Below are 19,765 nucleotides of genomic sequence, written 5' to 3' on the forward strand. Positions count from 1 at the left end.
CCGCATATTAAGATTGATAGTACTGCACAGAAGACCTTCATATTCTGCAGTACTAGCTAGGCAGAATTAGAGTTATATATCATTGGGGAATATCTGTAAATTAGCAAGGAATTTCTAATTCCCCCTCTCTCTCCAAACTCCAACAAACTACCATGTTGCCTGAAAGAAACAATACAATCTTTCTACAATGCTGACTTCAGATTCTGAAAAGGTGAATTGTACTGAACCTTCATATGCCTTCTGAATTTTGTTTCTTTCATCTCTTTCCCCCTTTGCACGCCTATGTCACAATTAACTGAGGTACCTATAGAAAGGGCTACAATTTTGTCATGGAGGTCATAAATCATGAATTTGAATAAAATCCATGAAAACTTGGAAATGGTTGTAGAAATACATTTGATGAGGCCCCCAAACCAAGAGACATTATCACCAGGTGCACAGGATCACAGCACTGCTCAGGTTTGGCCTGTCTGCCCCTCCGTCTCCATCAGTGGCAGGTTCTGGGCCTTAATTTTCGGTTGAGCCCAGCTAAGATAGGCTGTTTAGAACTATTTGAACAAAATGCCACCTCTAAGTTACTTATGAAAACAAGCTGTGTTGGTACCTTTTCGTCGCTTCTTTCCCAAGCCATAGCTGAAAGAGCTCCGATACTTACTCTGTTGGTTCCCAGCTCGCAGCTCCAGCACTCGCAAAGTGAGGTAGTGAGGTAGGGTAAGGCGGGCTCGACTGGGAATAACCCTGTCTTTAACCCTGATGAGTGGTCCATGGAGTTTACATTCTCCTATAAGGCTTTTGCTGCAGTCCTCACACCCTATAAGCCAAGAAGAAAGTTCCCAATTACAAAAGTAATGTACTATCCCACTATTCCCAAGAAGTTGGGAATGAAAAGGAGACTGCAAAATAACACCTTATAGCACTGTTCATACTGGAGGATCCCAAAGCCCTTTGCAAACTTAAACTGATACACTAGCTAAATACAGGGCCCACTTCACCCTCAAATGAAATGCAGCCACCTCAGGAGAGATGTACCACAAAACAATTTCTACATTTCCATGGACATAGAATTTGCCCAACAATTTTCTGCTGCCATGAAACTTGTCACATCTAACCCCTCCTTTAACTCTCAGCGTATGTCTACACTATAATAAAACACCCGTGGCTGGCCATGCCAGCTGACTCAGGTTCGGGCTTTGAGGTTATAAAATTGCAGTGTCAATGTTCAGGCTCAGGCTGGAGCCCAGGTTCTGGGACCACAAGCTGAAATCAGATGACAAGGTTGTTTTTTATTGCTGTGTAGACACACCTTCATATGCCAAAGCAGGGAAGGGAAAGCTTGCGAATCCGTGCAACACTTCCTCTACCTGATCTCGTGCAAAAGGAGCACAGGCCAGCACTGCTCCTAACCCAGTGGTCCCCAAACTTTTGAGGTCCATGCCCCCCACCGCCCCTGAGCCTGGGCCAGGAGTGGGGCCATGGCTTTGGGGGCAGAATGCGGACAGGGTTAAGGGGGCCCTGGCTGGGGCTGCAGCTGGAGGTGGATCTGGGGCCAGAGCCGCAGCCAGGGTTGTGGCTGGAGCCACAACTGGGCTGTGGTGGGGGCCAGCAATCCGGCCCTGTGGCCAGGTGTGGCTCCACTCCTGACCTTGCCCCCAGCCTCACCCCCGGGTTGGGAATGGAGCCGCGGCTGACGCTAGGGACGGGGAGAGGCGCACATGAGGCCAGGAGCCAGGGATGCGGCTGGGGGCTGGAACGGATCAGAGCAGGGGGCAGGGTGGGGCTGTGTGGAGCTCCTTCCCCAACCCCATGGGGGCTTGCCCGGGCCCTACGGTGCCTCCCTGATGGTCCTTCGTGCCACACTTTGGGGATCTCTGTCCCAAGCTCTAAAGACTAATGCTGCAGGGTCCTATCTCATCACAAATACATTTTCTCTGCATTAGCAGCTGCATAGAAAAACTGGGAAAGAATTTCATCCATCCACTTACGTGCCCAACCTATGTGTGCATGTAAGGATTCTTCACCCTGCTGGCTCTTTCGGTCAAGACTAAGAAGAAAATGTGCTGCCTGCTGCATCACCAACAAATTGCCCTGAAGCACTTGGCTTCAGGACCCAGCCTGATCACTTGCTTGGCTTGATCGATCTTAGCACAAAATAGTTATACTGCATACTAACATAATACAGCTGCACGTCTCCCCCTGACCTCTCACAAAAAACATACATAAAAATGAGAACTAATTAAATCAAACTACTTTGGAAAATGTTGTGCTATTTTTGGATTTTTTATGTCTGTACCTTTATGGATATGATTGTTTCCCCTGTTTAGGGTGGCTTACTGCATAGTGTTGCTAGAATATTTTGGCATGTAATTCAAGAAAACATCCTTTTTTTTGGACTATAAAATTACAGTTAGACTAAAGTGGTTTAGAAAAGATTCTGGGGGTACTTTGGAACATATGTCCCTCAAAAGATTGGGTATTTTGAGTACTGAACCGCATTAGAAACAGGCAACTGCCATCAAAAAATCAAAGCAGATTAATCAAGACATTTATTTAGAGCAGTTTAGCACTTGTCTGCCTTTGTTTATGGTGTTTTCCAGAGAGACATAATGAAAAAGATAAATCTGTTATTCTAGAACATAAATACAGTTTGATGTGAAAAACAATTAGTTTCTCCAAGTGCTGAGATTTGTAAGTGAGGTCCATGTTTAATATTTTATACTAATGAGTGTAAATCAAATTTTCAGTGCAGCGTGTAGCTGTTAAGCTCTAACTCATGTCAAGATCAGCAAGAAATGTGTGGCTGAAAGCCTGTGAACCACTTTAGAAATGGGCACTTAGTTAATACCATAGAAACAAGCTTACTGCCACGGTCTCTAGAATTCAGGTGAGAACTATTCTTACAATGAATAAAACTGTCCTTTTTTAAGGAGCTACAAGAGGCACACGGATGAATGATCAAATCTGTATAAGGCCTGTGTTCTTATGCACCACAAGAGACTATTTTCACTCTCTTTTTTTCCCAGACAGCATTATCTTTAAAACAAATCTTGCTACATGAACCTTTCATTTCAGTCCATTTTAAAAGACTGATCAACCGTATTTAGGCAGTTATACTCAAACCTTAAACTTTTCAATTTTAAAATCACTTTGTTTACCAATATTTAATATAGTCCCTTTAAAGGGTATAGTTAACATTAAAGTGCTATAATATGTTGTTCAAGAAGATCAGGAAAACAAGCTATGACCTTTTGTTCAAATTTTCCAGATACTCACTTTCTATATGCATTACAAATCACCTATCAGTGTTATAAACAAACCAGTTCCAAGAGATTAGTTAAACTCTACACAAGTTTTTCTGATTTGGTTAACTTCCAACTTAACTATGCTGGTGGACTATGCAGCTGTGCTCAGTAGAGAATTCTGCATACCAACGGTGAAAGTACATTCCGAGATGGTGGGAAGGAATCAGAATATTTTAAGATGCTGAATTGTACAATAAAAATGAGCACTTGCATAGTTAAAAATTCCAGTGCATCTTGGCTATGTGTCAAAAGAGATTTTTAAATCCTATGCAGGTTCTGCCCAAATCTGAACTTCATTAATATTTGAGATTTTAGCTTTTTAAATTACAGCCTATTTCATTTCTTTAACACTTAGAATACTAGCTTTATCAGACTTCTGAGGAGGATGTGTCTATAATATATGCAGTATTAAATAAAAACTCCAAAGTAATTACATAATTTTGAAATCAATCAAATTCTGCCCTCTGGTAATTCCTACATAGTTCCTTTTCAAATCAAATGGAACCACACATGCCTTCAAAAGCAGAATCAGACCCAATAACTAACTAAAATGGAAAGCTTAGGCCAAAATTCATATTTAAGCACCTAAATAAAAATGTCCTGACTTCTTTGAGGTTCTAAGTCCCCAAAACTCCAATTTATTTCAGTGGCAATTGTGGGAGTTCAATATCTCTGAAATTTACAGTATTGCCAATCCCAAGCATTCAAAAACTCATAAACCATGACTGGCTAAAAAAAATCATTAGACTTTAATAAATAACAGATTAGGATCTTTTTTAATTTCCATCATGATGTTTAAACTTTCAAGGTTCATGTTTTCCAGTTACTTTTGGCATTATTGAGGGCTAGAAACCTACTTTTGTTTTGTATTTTAAATGAAAGCTGAAATTCTCACATATTCAATTATTCCAAAAGCTGGAGCTACAGAAAAATTACCACAAATCATGAGACTCATGATTAAAAATCACAAGTGTTATCAACAGTGAAATTAGGCCATTTTTATTCAGGTGCCCAAGTATGGACTTTGAGGCCTATCCTTGGACACTAGACTTGAAAATGATGGCCTAAAAAAAAAAAAAAAAAAAGATTTAAGTGACCTAACAATGAATTAGGAAGCCACTATTTGGACAACTAAATAACTGTAGTTGGGGGGGGGTAAGAAGTGGTAACTCAGCATGAGACAGGTTAAAAACTTTGAATGGATATTAAAGCACTGGGAAGGGGGAAAAAAAACCATAAACAAAACCAGATAAATAACTTAGTTTTACAACAACACTGAAAGCCTCTTCTTGCCTCTCTCACTTTCCTATGACAGGTTTCAGAGTAGCAGCCGTGTTAGTCTGTATCTGCAAAAAGAAAAGGAATACTTGTGGCACCTTAGAGACTAACAAATTTATTTGAGCATAAGTGTTTGTGAGCTACAGCTCACTTCATCGGATGTATGCAGTGGAAAATACAGTGGGGAGATTTATATACACAGAGAACATGAAACAATGGATGTTACCATACACACTGGGCCATTTCCAGCAGCTGACAAGAACGTGTGAGGAACAGTAGTGGGGGGAGGGGGGGAAAATAAACATGGGGAAATAGTTTTACTTGTGTAATGACACATCCACTCCCAGTCTTTATTCAAGCCTAAGTTAATTGTATCCAGTTTGCAAATTAATTCCAATTCAGCAGTCTCTCCTTGGAGTCTGTTTTTGAAATTTTTTTTGTTGAAGATTTGCCACTTTTAGGTCTGTAATCGAGTGACCAAAGAGATTGAAGTGTTCTCCGACTGGTTTTTGAATGTTATAATTCTTGACGTCTGATTTGTGTCCATTTATTCTTTTACGTAGAGACTGTCCAGTTTGACCAATGTACATGGCAGAGGGGTATTGCTGGCACATGGTGGCAGATATCACATTGGTAGATGTGCAGGTGAACGAGCCTCTGATAGTGTGGCTGATGTGATTAGGCCCTACGATGGTGTCCCCTGAATAGATATGTGGACATAGTTGGCAATGGGCTTTGTTGCAAGGATAGGTTCCTGAGTTAGTGGTTTTGTTGTGTGGTGTGTGGTTGCTGGTGAGTATTTGCTTCAGGTTGGGGGGCTGTCTGTAAGCAAGGACTAGCCTGTCTCCCAAGATCTGTGAGAGTGATCTACAACCTATCGTCCTTCAGGATAGGTTGTAGATCCTTGATGGTGCGCTGGAGAGGTTTTAATTGGGGGCTGAAGGTGATGGCTAGTGGTGTTCTGTTATTTTCTTTGTTGAGCCTGTCCTGTAATAGGTAACTTCTGGGTACTCTTCTGGCTCTGTCAATCTGTTTCCGATGAAGTGAGCTCATGAAAGCTTATGCTCAAATAAATTTGTTAATCTCTAAGGTGCCACAAGTACTCCTGTTCTTTTCACTTTCCTATGCTGCCCTTCCTGCATCTAAGAATGAGTCATCAGAGCAGTATTAAATAAAAACCGTGGCAAGTGTCTGTAAGTCTGTTTAAAACTCATCTTATTTAATAATTTACCTATGATAAGTAGTCACTGCCATTTTCCATTAAAGGATCTGTCTCTTTACATAAGGTGTTGATAATATATTGTCTGTTTTAATCTGAAGATTAAGGCTCTGGAAACAGAACCACTGAATTTTGCACCCATGCTTGTGTGAATACAGCTAAATAGGTCCATATCCTCCAAAGATTTATATGTGTGCTTAATTGTAAGCACTCTGAGTAGTGCTGCTGGGAACTAAGATTAGTGCAAGATGAGGTTAAGTACATACTCTTGTGTACCATGTCCCAGATGTATACACAACTGCGCAGTGAGGTCCTGATCCTACAAGGAAACCTGTGCAGAGTTCCAGGGAGGGTAGTAAGGCTCTGTGTGGATTCAGAGATCTGCCCATGCAGTTCTCAATGCAGGATTGGCGGCTCAGAGTTGTACTTCATATAAAAAAATAGTTGCAATGGGTTCTTCTAGTTCCAACCATCCAGACGATCATGTATGGCCAATGCAACTGACAATGTTTGACAATGTCAGAAGTACTCTACAGAGTATACTCAGAGCCTCCCTGCCATTATTCCATAGGAATGGCATCTGGAAGGCTATATAACTGACCCAGTCAGAGAGGGCATTGATAGGAAAACTAATGTCTGCAAATTCCAGCATTACTACACTTTTTAGAGCTATACTTTTTGATACGGTATCTCTCAGATTTCAGAGTAGCAGCTGTGTTAGTCTGTATCCGCAAAAAGAACAGGAGTACTTGTGGCACCTTAGAGAGTAACAAATTTATTAGAGCATAAGCTTTCGTGGGCTACAGCACACTTCACTGGGTGCATAGAATAGAACATATAGTAAGAAGATATATATACACATACAGAGAAGGTGGAAGTTGCCATACAAACTGTAAGAGGCTAATTAATTAAGATGAGCTATTATCAGCAGGAGAAAAAAACTTTTGTAGTGAAAATCAAGATGGCCCATTTAGACAGTTGACAAGAAGCTGTGAGGATACTTAACATGGGGAAATAGATTCAATACGTGTAATGCCCCAGCCACTCCCAGTCTCTATTCAAACCCAAGTTAATGGTATCTAGTTTGCATATTAATTCAATCTCAGCAGTTTCTCCTTGGAGTCTGTTTTTGAAGCTTCTCTGTTGCAGAATTGCCACTGTCAATGCAGTGGTGGCTCAGTGACAGGAGCTGCCTGGACTTAGAGAAGGGCCAGGGGAGTTGAGGTTGGGAGTGTGGAAAGAGTTCACAGCAGCTCTAACACACACTGGCTATCCATCTGGACAAAAAAATAACCACCACCATCCTTTCATAGCCACCAACATCTGAACCAAAGGAAACACAGCTCTTCATGGCTGACTTCAAATGTGAAGATGATGTTGGTCATCCATGTTTTATTTCCATAAAGTTTATAGGAAAACCTTTCATCAAGTAAATTGCAGTAATCCAATGACAGAGTGAGCAGGAAAGATGGATGAGGAGAGAGGATGGGAAAGATGCCATATGAGGTCAAAAAGGCTGTGTGAGATTGGAGAGAAGGCTGGAAGGAAGGACCTCCAGTGGCTCTGTGGGTCACAACTGTCATGGGCCAACAGCTAAGCTCAGGTCAGGGAAAGCCTTGGGGTGCTGGGGAGACATTGAGGGCAACTGCAACAGAGAGCAAGTTTTCTGAGGAAAGGGACTGGTAGCATATATGCAGGTATTCACTGTTAGTTCCAACAACAGGTAGCCCCTCATTTGTCAAAGCACTTTACATACGTTTAAATGTTCTGCTGAATCTGGGTTCTATGTGCCTGATCCAAAACCCACTGACGTACATAGGAAGATTCCTGTTGACTTCATTGGGCTCTGGATCAGACTAAATGAGGAAGTAGATTTATAGGCAGTTCAGCACATTGGCAACTGTATCTGGTAATTGAAAAGGGGGAGACATCAGCAAAAGGCTATCACCTAACAATATTCTTTAAAAGGTAACATTGCCCAGATTCATCAATCTTGATTGATAGATAAATGTAAAATATTTTTAGCAAAGTTAGGAAACCAGCTAGGGTTTGAAGCACTGCAGTGGTTCAGGGTCTACAACAAATTTGGGAACTATTTCCTTAGGGCAAAAAGTTACTTTTTTTTGTTATTAGCCCTTGGCTGTGCAGTCACACTGCCAATAGTTGAAATTGATTTTTTCTTTTTTGGTCGATTCTGATCGAGTACATTTCATTCCAAAGGCATACAAATTAACCTCACTTAAAAAGCCCACAAAATTTATCTGCAAAACAGATTTTTTTTTCTTGCTATACATTGTTTTATGTATTTGAAATTTCTATATAGCTGGGCTTCAAGAAAGCATCCATCTATTTGTGATTTAACTTTAGAGCCATTAAAATAAATCACCAACAATCTGTATGTCTTCTGAGGCCAGGAAAAGTGTTTGGGGTCCTAGTTTGGTTTCCTGAGCTAAAGTGGAATAATGGTGGCTTTTGTTTCAGATTGTAAGGCCACTGCTAGAAAAAAGAAAAGGAGTACTTGAAAAGAGACTGTGGGCTTTGTTTTGTGCAAACCACTGAAAAACACTGCCAAAAGCAGAAAAGAGACAAAGAACTGCTGTTATAGGGAGGATGTATCTAATCACAAAGTCAGTGACCTTATCAATCCATGCCATTCCTCTGTGATTCATCAAAACTGTGAACTCTTGAACAACCCTTTTAACAGTCCCCAGGTATTTGCCCTTTAAAGAGTTAGCTGCTATGTAAATGACCTTGCTGACTCCTCCCCTGGTAGGACTGTAGGTGTCAGGAAGATTCTGGAAGAATCGCAGCAGACTGCAACTTTTAATAGTGTTAGGGGTACAGCACCCAGATCAGGAAGCTGACCCCTCTGACTAACTAGCAACATATCACATCATAATCTCCACTCAGGCACCCCCAGTGCCAATCAACTTCCTGACTTTATTTTAATCAACAAGTTAATGTAGCGTAACTAAAATGCTTGCAGCTTAAAATTTCCACACTTACACACACATACATATCATCAACAGTAACATTATAAAGGGCTTTCCTGAGCACTTCTTTCTCTCTTCTCCTGTTTGGTCACCCCACTAATATTAACCCAATGTGGTGATCATTACTCACGTTTCTATATAAATTAGATTGTATGATCCAAGGGGGGGTTGTTTGTCTGTCCTGCCATGGTATCTGAGCACGTTACTAAAATCTGTTGGCCTGAATTTCAAAATTGAGTTGCCAGAACTCTAGCTGAAGTCAGTAGGAGCTGCTGATACTCAGCACTTCCGAAAAATCAGCCCCTGTAAATTCGATAAGAAATCTAAACAAAGTTCTGTCTTTGGTTCTCTTTCCCAACCACCATTCCAACATAGGTAGAGGTTGATCAGTACGTGTGTGTTGCTGTTTATACTACCATAAATATCTTTGACAGTATGCAAATAATACAAATAAAGCGCCTTCCCTCCAGGCAGACTCGAAGTGCCTACAAGTTTATATGGAACTAGAAACTTCACTTCACAAGCAATTTATTTGTGTGTGTAATCGCAGTAAGCAAATTTTTATCACTTTTAACTTCACTATTTCTCAATAATTTAGTATCTTATTAAAGATTATGTTTCTCCTTGAAGACGTATGAACATGCCAAATTTGAACGTTTAAGACACCAAAAAAAAAAAACATCTTAGGCAAAACATTCAAACTTGTAAAGCATTTTTCTTGCTCCTACATAGTATCCTAAAAAAATATTCACCTGGCTTCACACAAAATTCTCAACAACGATGACAAAAATCACCTTTAGGCTATCTGAAAACAACCATGAGTAATTTCAGACCAAACTTTGGAAAGTTAGAAGAACTTAAAATAGGGAAGAAAATTGCATATCTTAGGCCTAGTCTACACTACAAAGTTAGGTTGACATAAGCTGCCTTGTGTCAACCTGTTTGTGCATGTCTACACGTCTAAATTTATCTCCCACCAATGTAAGCTCTCCATTATGCCAACATAGTGACATCATCTCCTTGATCAGTGTTGAGCCATGGTCGATGTACTGAGGTCAATGCAGTGTGAATGTAGACACTGTGTTACCTATATCAAGCCTAAAGCCATGTCTACGCTACACAGTTTTGTCGACCAAACGCAGCTTACATTGACCTAACTGTGAAGGTGTACACACTGCAATGCTCCTCTCGCCACTTTAACTCACCTGCTATGCCAACATAAAACCACCTCGGTGAAAGGCGTAAAGCTTAGGGCAACAAGTTAGAGCAACCCAGTGTCAGTGTAAACACTGTATTGCTTACATCACCCTAAGTGGCCTCCAGGAGGTATCCTACAATGCCCACCGTGACTGCTTTGGTCATTGCTTTGAACTCCACTGCCCTGTAGCCAGATACACAGCTGAACGCCCCTCCCCTGTTAAAGCCCCAGGAAGTTTTGAACTTGCTCTTCCTGTTTGCTTGGTGCAGAGAGCTCACATAGCAACTGCCCCGCTGAGCAGGCCAGTTCCATGCAGCAAACGTGCTCCTGCCTGGAGTGCACCAGAGGTGATGGATCTCCTGGGTCTGCTGGGAAAGGAGGCTGTGCAGGCACAGCTCCAATTCAGGTGCAGGAACTTGCTCAGGGCATGGAGGGGAAGGGCTATGATAGACACACGCAGCGGTGCTGGGTAAAACGCAGAGTTGTGGCAGGCATAGCAGAAGGCAAGGGAGGCAAATACTCAGCTCTGGTGTGCAGCCACAGATATGCCACTTGTAACAAGGAGTGGTCTGGGGTCAGGGTGGGGGTGAATAGACCCCCCTCGTCTCCGCTCCCCATTGAGCTCCTCTTACAGCCTTGTTTTCATAACGCACAGCATGACACTGAAGAGCAGTGCAGGACCTATGCTTTCTGACACAGATGGCTGGCTCGCTGGTTACCAGGGCAGTTGAAAACCTAGTAGGATGCCCACGGAACCTGCATCAAGTGACGCTGAACCTACCCCCATGAGGCATTGCAAACCCTTCCCAAAGCACTCTGCAGCCAGTTGCACAGTGGGATAGCTACCCACAGTGCACTGCTCTGTGTTGATGCAAGAGTTGCTAGTGTGGATGCACTCTGCTGACATAAGGAGCATAGCGTGGACATGCAACAGCACTTTAATTACAGCGGTCGCTGTACGTCAATGTAACTTAAGTCACCTTAACTTTGTAGTGTAGACCTAGCATAACAGTGCTCCAGCCGCTGTCCCACAATGCCTGACACTGACTGCTCTAGTCACAATTGTGAACTCCACTGCCCAAGGGACACAAACACCTGACGCACCCCCTTTGAAGCCCTGCAAATTTTTGAAATGGCTTTTCCTGATTGCCCAGCTTGGCAAGCACACCTAGCAGCTTTCCATTGTTGTGTGCAACTGCCCAGCTGACCATGCTGGCTACATGCGCCAGATGCACTCCTGCCTGGCGTAGACAGGAGATTTTGGAGCTCCTGGGCCTGTGGGAAGAAGAGGCTGTGCAAGCACCACTACGAACCAGCCACAGAAACATGGACATCTATAAGCAGATTGCACAGGGGATGCAGGGGGTGGTATACGACAAGGATCAGCAGCACTGCCCCGTAAAAACAAAGAGACTACAGCAGGCATATTAGAAGGCCAGGGAGGCCAACAGTTGATCCAGTGGTGAGCCTCAGACCTGCTGCTTTTACAAAGAGCTGCATGCCCTACTTGGCAGAGACCCCAGCACCACCCTGTGCACCACTGTGGATACTCTAAGGAGCCCAAGTCACAGGACCATGGTGTGTGAACAGTGAGGAAGAGGAGGAGGATGGGGGACATGCGACTGAGGGGAAGTGTGTCCGGTTATGCTGCAGGACCTGTTTGAGACTCCACTGCAGTCCTGTCAGTCCTAACAGTTGACAACGTGAGCCTAATGCAGGGGAAGGAACCTCAGGTAAAGTGTGCACATTTATGTTCCATTACAGTGATGGTGCCTCCAACTTAGCAGGACACAACTATCAACTTTTTATTAATTTACTCCTACTAGAAAATGTAGCAGTACAACAAAGAGCGGTAGAGTTTACCTGCTTTTCATTCCTCGGTACAGTTAGACAGGGGATGAGGGGGAGGCAGGGAAAACAATTTGTTTGTGTACACAGGGATGTCCCTAGAATCTTCCTGAGAGACCTTGATGAAACTTTCATGGAGGTACTCTGCAATCCACTCCTGAATATTCGTAGGGATAGCAGCCTTATTTCTTCCTCCATGATTTGGTTACAGAATAAAATTCTATTATTCAGAACATAATTCACTAATATTAGTTCATAACATATGTTGCAAGTGCTCAGCAGTTCTGAAAGCAACTCATTACCTGCACAATGTTACACAACTAACAGGGTAATTCACAAACAAAATTAATTGGTGAATTGACAATGCTGTATTCCTACATGTACATCAATCACCACACGATTCCTACCAGGTCAAAAAAGGACCAGGTAGAGCACACCACAACAGCATACGCACTACTCTGGTTCACTGTTTAAATTATCTTTCAAAGGCTCCCTGAGCTGTATAGTTCTGTGTTGAGCTCTTCTAATAGGCTTCGTATCTGGATATCCAAATTCAGCATACTACCTCCGCTCTCCACCCTAGTGGAAATTTTTGCATCACATATATTATGCAGGACACATCAGGCAGCTATAGCCATTGGGATATTTTTCTCACTAAAGGTCCAATCGTGTGAGTAAACAGTACAAGCGACCCTTCAGACAACCAAAAGCACATTCAACTGTCATTCTGCATCTGCTGAGCTGGTAGTGCAATCGTTCCTTGGTGCTCTTGAGGTGGCTTGTGTACGACTTAATAAGCCAGGGGAGCAATGGGTAGGCTGGGTCCTGCAGGATCACTATTGGCATTTCAACTTCTCAGTGGTAATCTGCCATTTGGAAATTAAAGTCCCTGCTTGTAGCTTTCTGAACAGTCCTGTGCTCTTAAAAATGTGAGCGTCATGTACCCTCCCTGACAAGTTCACACTGATGTCACTGAAGTATCCTAATGATCCACCAATGATTGCATAACCGTAGAAAAGTAGCCCTTTCTATTGATGTACTCTGTAGCAAGGTGGGCTGGTGCCAAAATAAGTATATGCATGCTGTCTGTTGCTCCTCCGCAGTTCAGAAACCCTGGTGTTGCAAATTCATCCACTATGTCCTGCACCCTGCCAACAGTCACAGTAGTAAGAGATGATTAATGGCCCTGCACATTTGCAACACAACAGTCTTTGCGGTGGATGTCCCAACTCCAAATTGATTTCTGACTGACGGGTAGTAAACTGGCTTGCAAGTTTCCACAGGGTGATTGCCACTCCCTTCTCTGCTGTCAGTGCAGCTCTCATTTTGGTGTCCCTGCACTGGAGGGCTTGGGTGAGCTCAGTGCACAGATCCAGGAACATGGCCTTGTGTGTCCAAAAGTTCTGCAGCCACTGCTCGTCATCCCAATTCCACCAATCAGTGCTTGTTCCAGAAGCGGCACTCCACCATCTGCAGCTGCTCCGTGAATGCCACTAACAACCTAGAATTGGTTCTCACTATATCCCACAGCAATCTTTCCTCCAAGGAATCATCATGTTCCCCACTTATTCGGTTCTGGGGTTCTGCAAATACTCCACAATCATGTGCCCTGTGTTTGCAACACTCATGACGATAGGGCAGAGCTGGGCAGGCTCTGATTGTCTGTCAGAGATGGTGCACAGTGACAAGTCCTGCGTGGGTTTGTGGGATTTTGAAGAAGAAAAAAAAAGGCAGAAAAATTATGGGATACATTTAACATTATGGGATGGAGACAGATACAAACTGGGAAGTTGACCCCATGCTTCCAGTCACCCCTGCACGACTCATTTCAACCCCATCATGCATTGCCAAAATTTCCCAAAAGACTGCGCTTTGGACAGTGGTAAGTTGTACAGTGGGATCCCTACCCACAGTGCACTGGACTCTGCATTAATACAAGCACTCCTGCCTACTACACACACTGCCGACACAGAGCCAAGTATGCATGCACACAAGCAATATACTAACTGTGGCGGCTGTATGTTGACTCAAGTTATGTCAGCATAAGTTTGTAGTCTAGACATGGCCGAAGAAGACTGGCCACAGAAAGAGGCCTAGATGAGACATGGCACTCTAGTTGTGGGGAAGACGTCTGAGCAAACTGCCAGCCATGGAAGGACTTGATACACTGGAAGATTGTTCATCATATTTAACTCATATTTTGATATTTTAAATGAAGATTAAATTAATACCTATGATTATCATAGTGCTAGCCCAGCCATGATTTTACTTACTTATTATTTATTGTGATTTTTTTCTCTTTTATTTTTAATCCTGTGCATAATACCGTGTTAGATATCTGGAATTCATGGCAGAGACTTTGGTTAGGGACAGGCACAGTACACATTCCCAAGGGAAGGAATCTGATCTCCAGGCTCAATGATGCCGAGTCAGGCATGCAATATGAGCCTAGGCCGGGGTGGGCAAACTATGGCCCGCGGGCTGCTTCCAGCACATCAGTCATTTTTATCTGGCCCTCGAGCTCCCACCGGGGGGCCGGGGTTGGGGGCTTGTCCCGCTCCACCCAGTGCTTCCCAACCCCCGACTCACAATTCTACCATCTTCCAACACAGAGCCACACTGTGCAGGCATAACCGCACCGCACTATTTCCAGGATCGGAACCCTGCCCCTACTCGGCAGTGCGCCCAATCCCGTCCCAGTCTCCTACGGCCCCACCCTCAAGAGCCTCGAAACCAGCCAAGGGCCACACTTGTCCCAGCTAGGGTGCCTCCACCCATGGCGATGCCTAGTACGGCCACCTGGGAGCCCCTAGGAGTCCCCGGTACTGCCCCTGTGGAGCCCCCCCCGCCACACCCCATGAGTCCCCCACCTCGGTAACATCCCTTATAGAGCCCCCCACATGCTACACCCCATAGAGTCCCCCTCTCCCACCAGGCATTCATGGCCCGCCATACAATTTCCATACTCAGATGTGGCCCTCAGGCCAAAAAGTTTGCCCACCCCTGGCCTAGGCAGTTGTTCAGAAGAGTAAGTGAACTCTAGAGGCACACTCACGAAAATCTAGGAGGACAATTGCAGTAGGTAACATTGGGCATTAGGTGAGCCATAAAGTTTAAGGAATGCTAGGGTTGGTTTCACGAAGTTAGCTAATGTTTATTTTCCCCAGTATTTTCTGCACTCTATTATCTGGAATTAACGTGTGAGGGTGCCCTCCACCATTTCCTTCCAAAAATTCTGAAATATGTCAATCTTAAATTTATTCTCTGAAGAAAATTACATGAGAACTCATAACTTACTGCAAGTAGGTGTGCACTGAATTAAAAACATTGCCAGAAAAGAAACATGTAAGTTACACAGTCCCAATATGGCACCAACTTCCTGGTGACAATTTACACCAGTTCTATAGATCCTTTTAACTGTGCTGTTCAAGTAAAAAAATGGATAATGAAGTTGTTTCTGCAATACAGAACATTTTGTTATAGAAAACAGACATGGACGTGCTATGTACTTTACAGAGTGTTAGTTGTTGGGAGTGAGAAGGAAATGTGTTTTGACAGAAAAAATATTCTGCCAAAAAATTATTTCCCAATTTTAATAGTAACTTTAACATATTGCTCCATGCTTCCTCCACACCATTATCCCCTTAAATCATTAAGTGTATCTAAACAAGATTAATGGATTCCATTTCAAGTTTACGGGACTATTTGACAATGTATAAGCATGTAAGAAAAAGCACAGAAACTGCAGAGACTTGCCATGTCACTTAGTATATCCCTGCACTGGTTAGTACAAGATTGTCCCACTGTATTTTTGTTAGTGCTTTGTCTACTCTATTTTTAAATGTCCCAGATGATGTGGCTTCGGTGTGTTCCCTTAGAAGCTAATAAATAGTTCAACAGATCTTGCCCCGGAGAAGAATTTTCTGATATTTTGCTAAATTCAGCATTGGCCAGGAGGAGGGATATAAGTGAAGCCAAACATATCAGTTGATACTTTTGACATCCAAACAGAAAAACTGTTTCTGGCCATTGTTGTTATCTTTTGGCTAGCAAGAAAATGGTTTTTTTTCCTATCAAAGGACTTAGCCATGGTAGAACACTCTAGGCTGGACTCCTACAATCCACTACTTAGGGCTGACCACAAAAGCATGTACAACTTTTAGCTGATCCAAAATACAACAGCTAAGTTCCCAAATGGGACAGATCATTGAGAATACAGCTCACCTGTACTATTTTCACTACAGTGGCTCCCCCATCCAGTTCTGGATCTGGGTTAAGGTCCCAAAGCTCTCCTTTTGTAAACACTCAATGGACTTAAGCTGATTTCTCTCATTAGACTGACCGCCCACTTGGTAAGGCAACTCCCATCCTTTCATGTGCTGTGTATTTATACCTGCTACCAGGGCCGCCCCTAGCCATTTGGGTGTCCTACGCAGCCCCCCTCAGGTGGGGCTGTGTGGGACCCCAGGCCTCCCCCCTCCAGGGTCTGGGAGGCAGGACCTGTGGGGGGCCACTTTTGGGGGCCCCGCAGGCCCAGAGCGGCCCAGGAGATTAGTGGGGGGTCAGGAGCAGCCTGCTCCACTTCCCTCACTCCAGCCCCAGCCGTGTCGCTTGGGGAAGGGATCCCTCCCCCGCACTCACCGACAGTGGCGGGAAGCAAAGCAGCCCGGCCCCGGCCCCGGCCCCAGCCCGCTCTACTCCATCAGCTCCCAGCTGCAGCGCTTGGCTTCCCGCCGCCAGTGAGAGCGGGGACGGTCCTTTTCCCAACCCGAGCAACATGGCTGGGGCCGGGGCAAGAGAAGCGGAGCGGGCTGGGGCTGTGTTGCTCCGGTTCCCGCCGCTGGTAGGTGACCTTTCCCCAACCTCCCCGTACTCACCGGCGGCGGGAAGCAGAGCGTCACGGCTGGGAGCTGGTGGAGCAGAGAGGGCTGGGGCGAGGTTGCTCCGCTTCCCGCCGCTGCCAGTGAGCGCAGGGTTGCTGGGGGAAGAGGTGGAATGCGGGCAGGCTGGGGGCGGAGCACGGGGGAAGGGTAAGAGGCAGGGCGGAGGGAGTTGTCCGGGGCCCCACACCTCCCTAGGGATGGCCCTGCCTCTTGTAGTGGGCGCAGCCTGTCAAGGGGCCGGCCAAGGGATAGGGCTGGTTCTGCCACATATGCAGCACGCAGCTACCCCAAATTTCATGTTGCCCTATGCCGCTGCGTATGCCTAAGGACAGCCCTGCCTGCTACTGTATTTTCCAGTCCATGCATCTGATGAAGTGGGTTCTAGCCCACAAAAGCTTATGCCCAAATACATTTGTTAGTCTCTAAGGTGCCACAAGGACTCCTTGTTGTTTTTGCTGATACAGACTAACACGGCTACCACCCTGAAACCTCAAGGACTGTCTCTCTCCTTCTGCACTCCACTGTGAATACTATAATTACTTTCACTTTTTCAGCTGACTGAGTCCTCGGTAAAACTGTCAGGCATCAAATACCTAGCATTTTCAGCAACAGGCCTACAGCTGTAGAATTCCCTAACACAAGAGATCAGGATGAGTTTGTGACTTGTCTCTTTGCAAGCACAACACAAGATACACCTATTTGTGGAGGCCTTCCCGCAATAAAAGAGTCTACAAATGGCCAGTGAATCTTTTCTTCCCTTTAGGGATCTTTGTCTTAGAATGACCCAAAGGTTTACCACCTAACAGGAATAGAAAAGAAGGTCCATAATTGGATACGGTTAGGAGAGAATGTGAACCATAGCCAAAAGCATAAAAACAAAAGCAATTAAGTATAGCAGAAGCAGAAAGCCTACATGAGAATCAATGAATGTACCCAATCACCAGGCAACCCAAGGCGCAATTGAGGAAGGGCAGAACATTGCAAAGAAGGTAAATCATTTCTCAGCATCACTCATAATCGGACACGATGTTAGGGAGGTCTGACTTAACCATGAGAGGCTGACCTATTCCAGTGCCTAATTTCCTGCTGAAAGGAGAGTCTGGAGCCCAGTTTAGTGAAATAGCAAAAATTCACCCCTTCTCACCAAATAAATGACTGGAGGGAGGTTGCATAGGCAGATGACTCCATGAGGTCCAATCAGGCTTCTTAGCTTTGTTCTCTGTCTTATCCATTTTGAGAACCTGGCTGTCTGCTTTTGTAGTACAGTATAAGCCAAACTAAATCCAAGTGTTGCCTAGAAATATCATACAATACAACTGACAGCAAAAATCCTTTGAACAAATTCATTTCAACTAGGGTGACCAGATGTCCCAATTTTATAGGGACAGTCCCAATTTGTGGGTCTTTTTCTTATATAGGCTCCTATTACCCCCTACCCCATCCTGATTTTTCACACTTGTTGTCTGGTCATCCTAATTTCAACTACCATAAGACAGGAAATTCTACAATAGCCATGTCTTTTTACATTTTCTGTGTCCTTCACCTTCAAGTGACCAGTGCAATTCTTTGAAAGGCCAACACCAATCGCTCACACAATTATTACAAAATAATTTATGAGCACATTGAATGTCGAGAAAAAGCACTCCTTTTACAATGTCTAACTGCAATAATCTAACCTCTAAATAGGTTTCTACGGCAAAATGTTGTCCAGATGAGGTGTATTTAAACTTTTACTTCGTTCTGCAGGTGAAAAGGCTAGAAGGAGATGTTAAATTTAACCAATGAACAAAGATCAAGATATACTGTACTCCCAATCTTGGTCTAATTGCAATTGTAAGATTTGCATAACAAACATAAGTAATTTATCCCAGAGTAAACTGTTCTGTCCTATTATCATTTAGTTCTTATGTAGTGGAAGGCTTTTTGTTGGCTGAAGAAATAAACATCCTGGGAGAATGTCTTTGTCTAACATACAATATAATTGCAGTACATATTACATCGGGGTAGGCAACCTATGGCACGCATGCCAAAGGCGGCACACGAGCTGATTTTCAGTGGCACTCACACTGCCCAGGTCCTAGCCACCGGTCCGGAGGGCTCCGCATTTTAATTTAATTTTAAATGAAGCTTCTTAAACATTTTTAAAACCTTATTTACTTTTCATACAACAATAGTTTAGTTCTATATTATAGACTTATAGAAAGAGACCCTCTAAAAACATTAAAATGTATTACTGGCACGCGAAACCTTAAATTAGAGTGAATAAATGAAGACTCCGCACACCACTTCTGAAAGGTTGCCGACCTTTATATTACATCATATTTGTTTTCTATTATACTGTGACACACAATATTTCATCTGATGGAACGTAATAGTATGAACAAATCCTATTCTAAAATTACCAGATACTTAAGAAGAATATAGCAGCAACACTAATGGATGCAAGTCTTGGCTCTCCTTACTTAAGAGTACACAAGGTTTTCTTGCTTTGTGTTTGTTCTGAAGAGTTCACTGTTGGAGAGCTTGAAAAGCTTGTTTCAGAATGTAATTTCCTTGGCAGAAATTCAAAGTACTCAATTAGTGAACAGTTAATCCCAAGTAGTTTTCCCTTTATCTTGGCCCACAGCCACACATTTCCACCACAGAAAATATGTTTGTGAAAGAAACATTCCATATTCTAAGCTTTGTGTGCACAGTGTATTTGTATGTAAAGTATCTGAAGCTCTGAACTGATTAATAACTAATTCAATTTATGTTGTGGTAGAATAGCACATCAACTACAATTATAGAATTATGAGGTCAAGAATTTTATTTGAAGTCTTTTAATTAGTCTATAATTTTTTAGTCTCACTAAAATTTCTTCTAATTATTGAATTTCAATGTTTAGCTATAGTAACTGATTCCTTGTCTAACAAGACTGCAGAATATTTTTTCAAATTCTCCATGACTTCATGCCTTATTTTAGTCTTATGTAGCCTTAATTTTTCTATGCCATACAAATAGTTTTATATTGAAAGAGCATTATGGCTGGACTAATGAAAATTGCT

At 43.4% G+C, this 19,765-nt stretch overlaps 1 protein-coding gene across 3 annotated transcripts in view; it reads right to left on the bottom strand.

Moving 5' to 3' along the window:
- PLAGL1 (PLAG1 like zinc finger 1) overlaps positions 1–19,765 on the bottom strand; it is an 81,074-nt gene that overhangs the window by 12,728 nt on the left and 48,581 nt on the right. For 2 of the 3 annotated variants that reach the window (XM_048844338.2, XM_048844337.2), the window contains exon 3: positions 656–811. In XM_048844338.2, the coding sequence (XP_048700295.1) occupies positions 656–811 (156 nt within the window). Of the gene's footprint in view, positions 1–655; positions 812–19,765 lie in introns of those variants that run through there. The other variant, XM_075126790.1, reaches the window with a different exon arrangement.

Source organism: Caretta caretta, chromosome 3, assembly GCF_965140235.1.
Source record: "Caretta caretta isolate rCarCar2 chromosome 3, rCarCar1.hap1, whole genome shotgun sequence".
Lineage (NCBI taxonomy): Eukaryota > Metazoa > Chordata > Testudines > Cheloniidae > Caretta > Caretta caretta.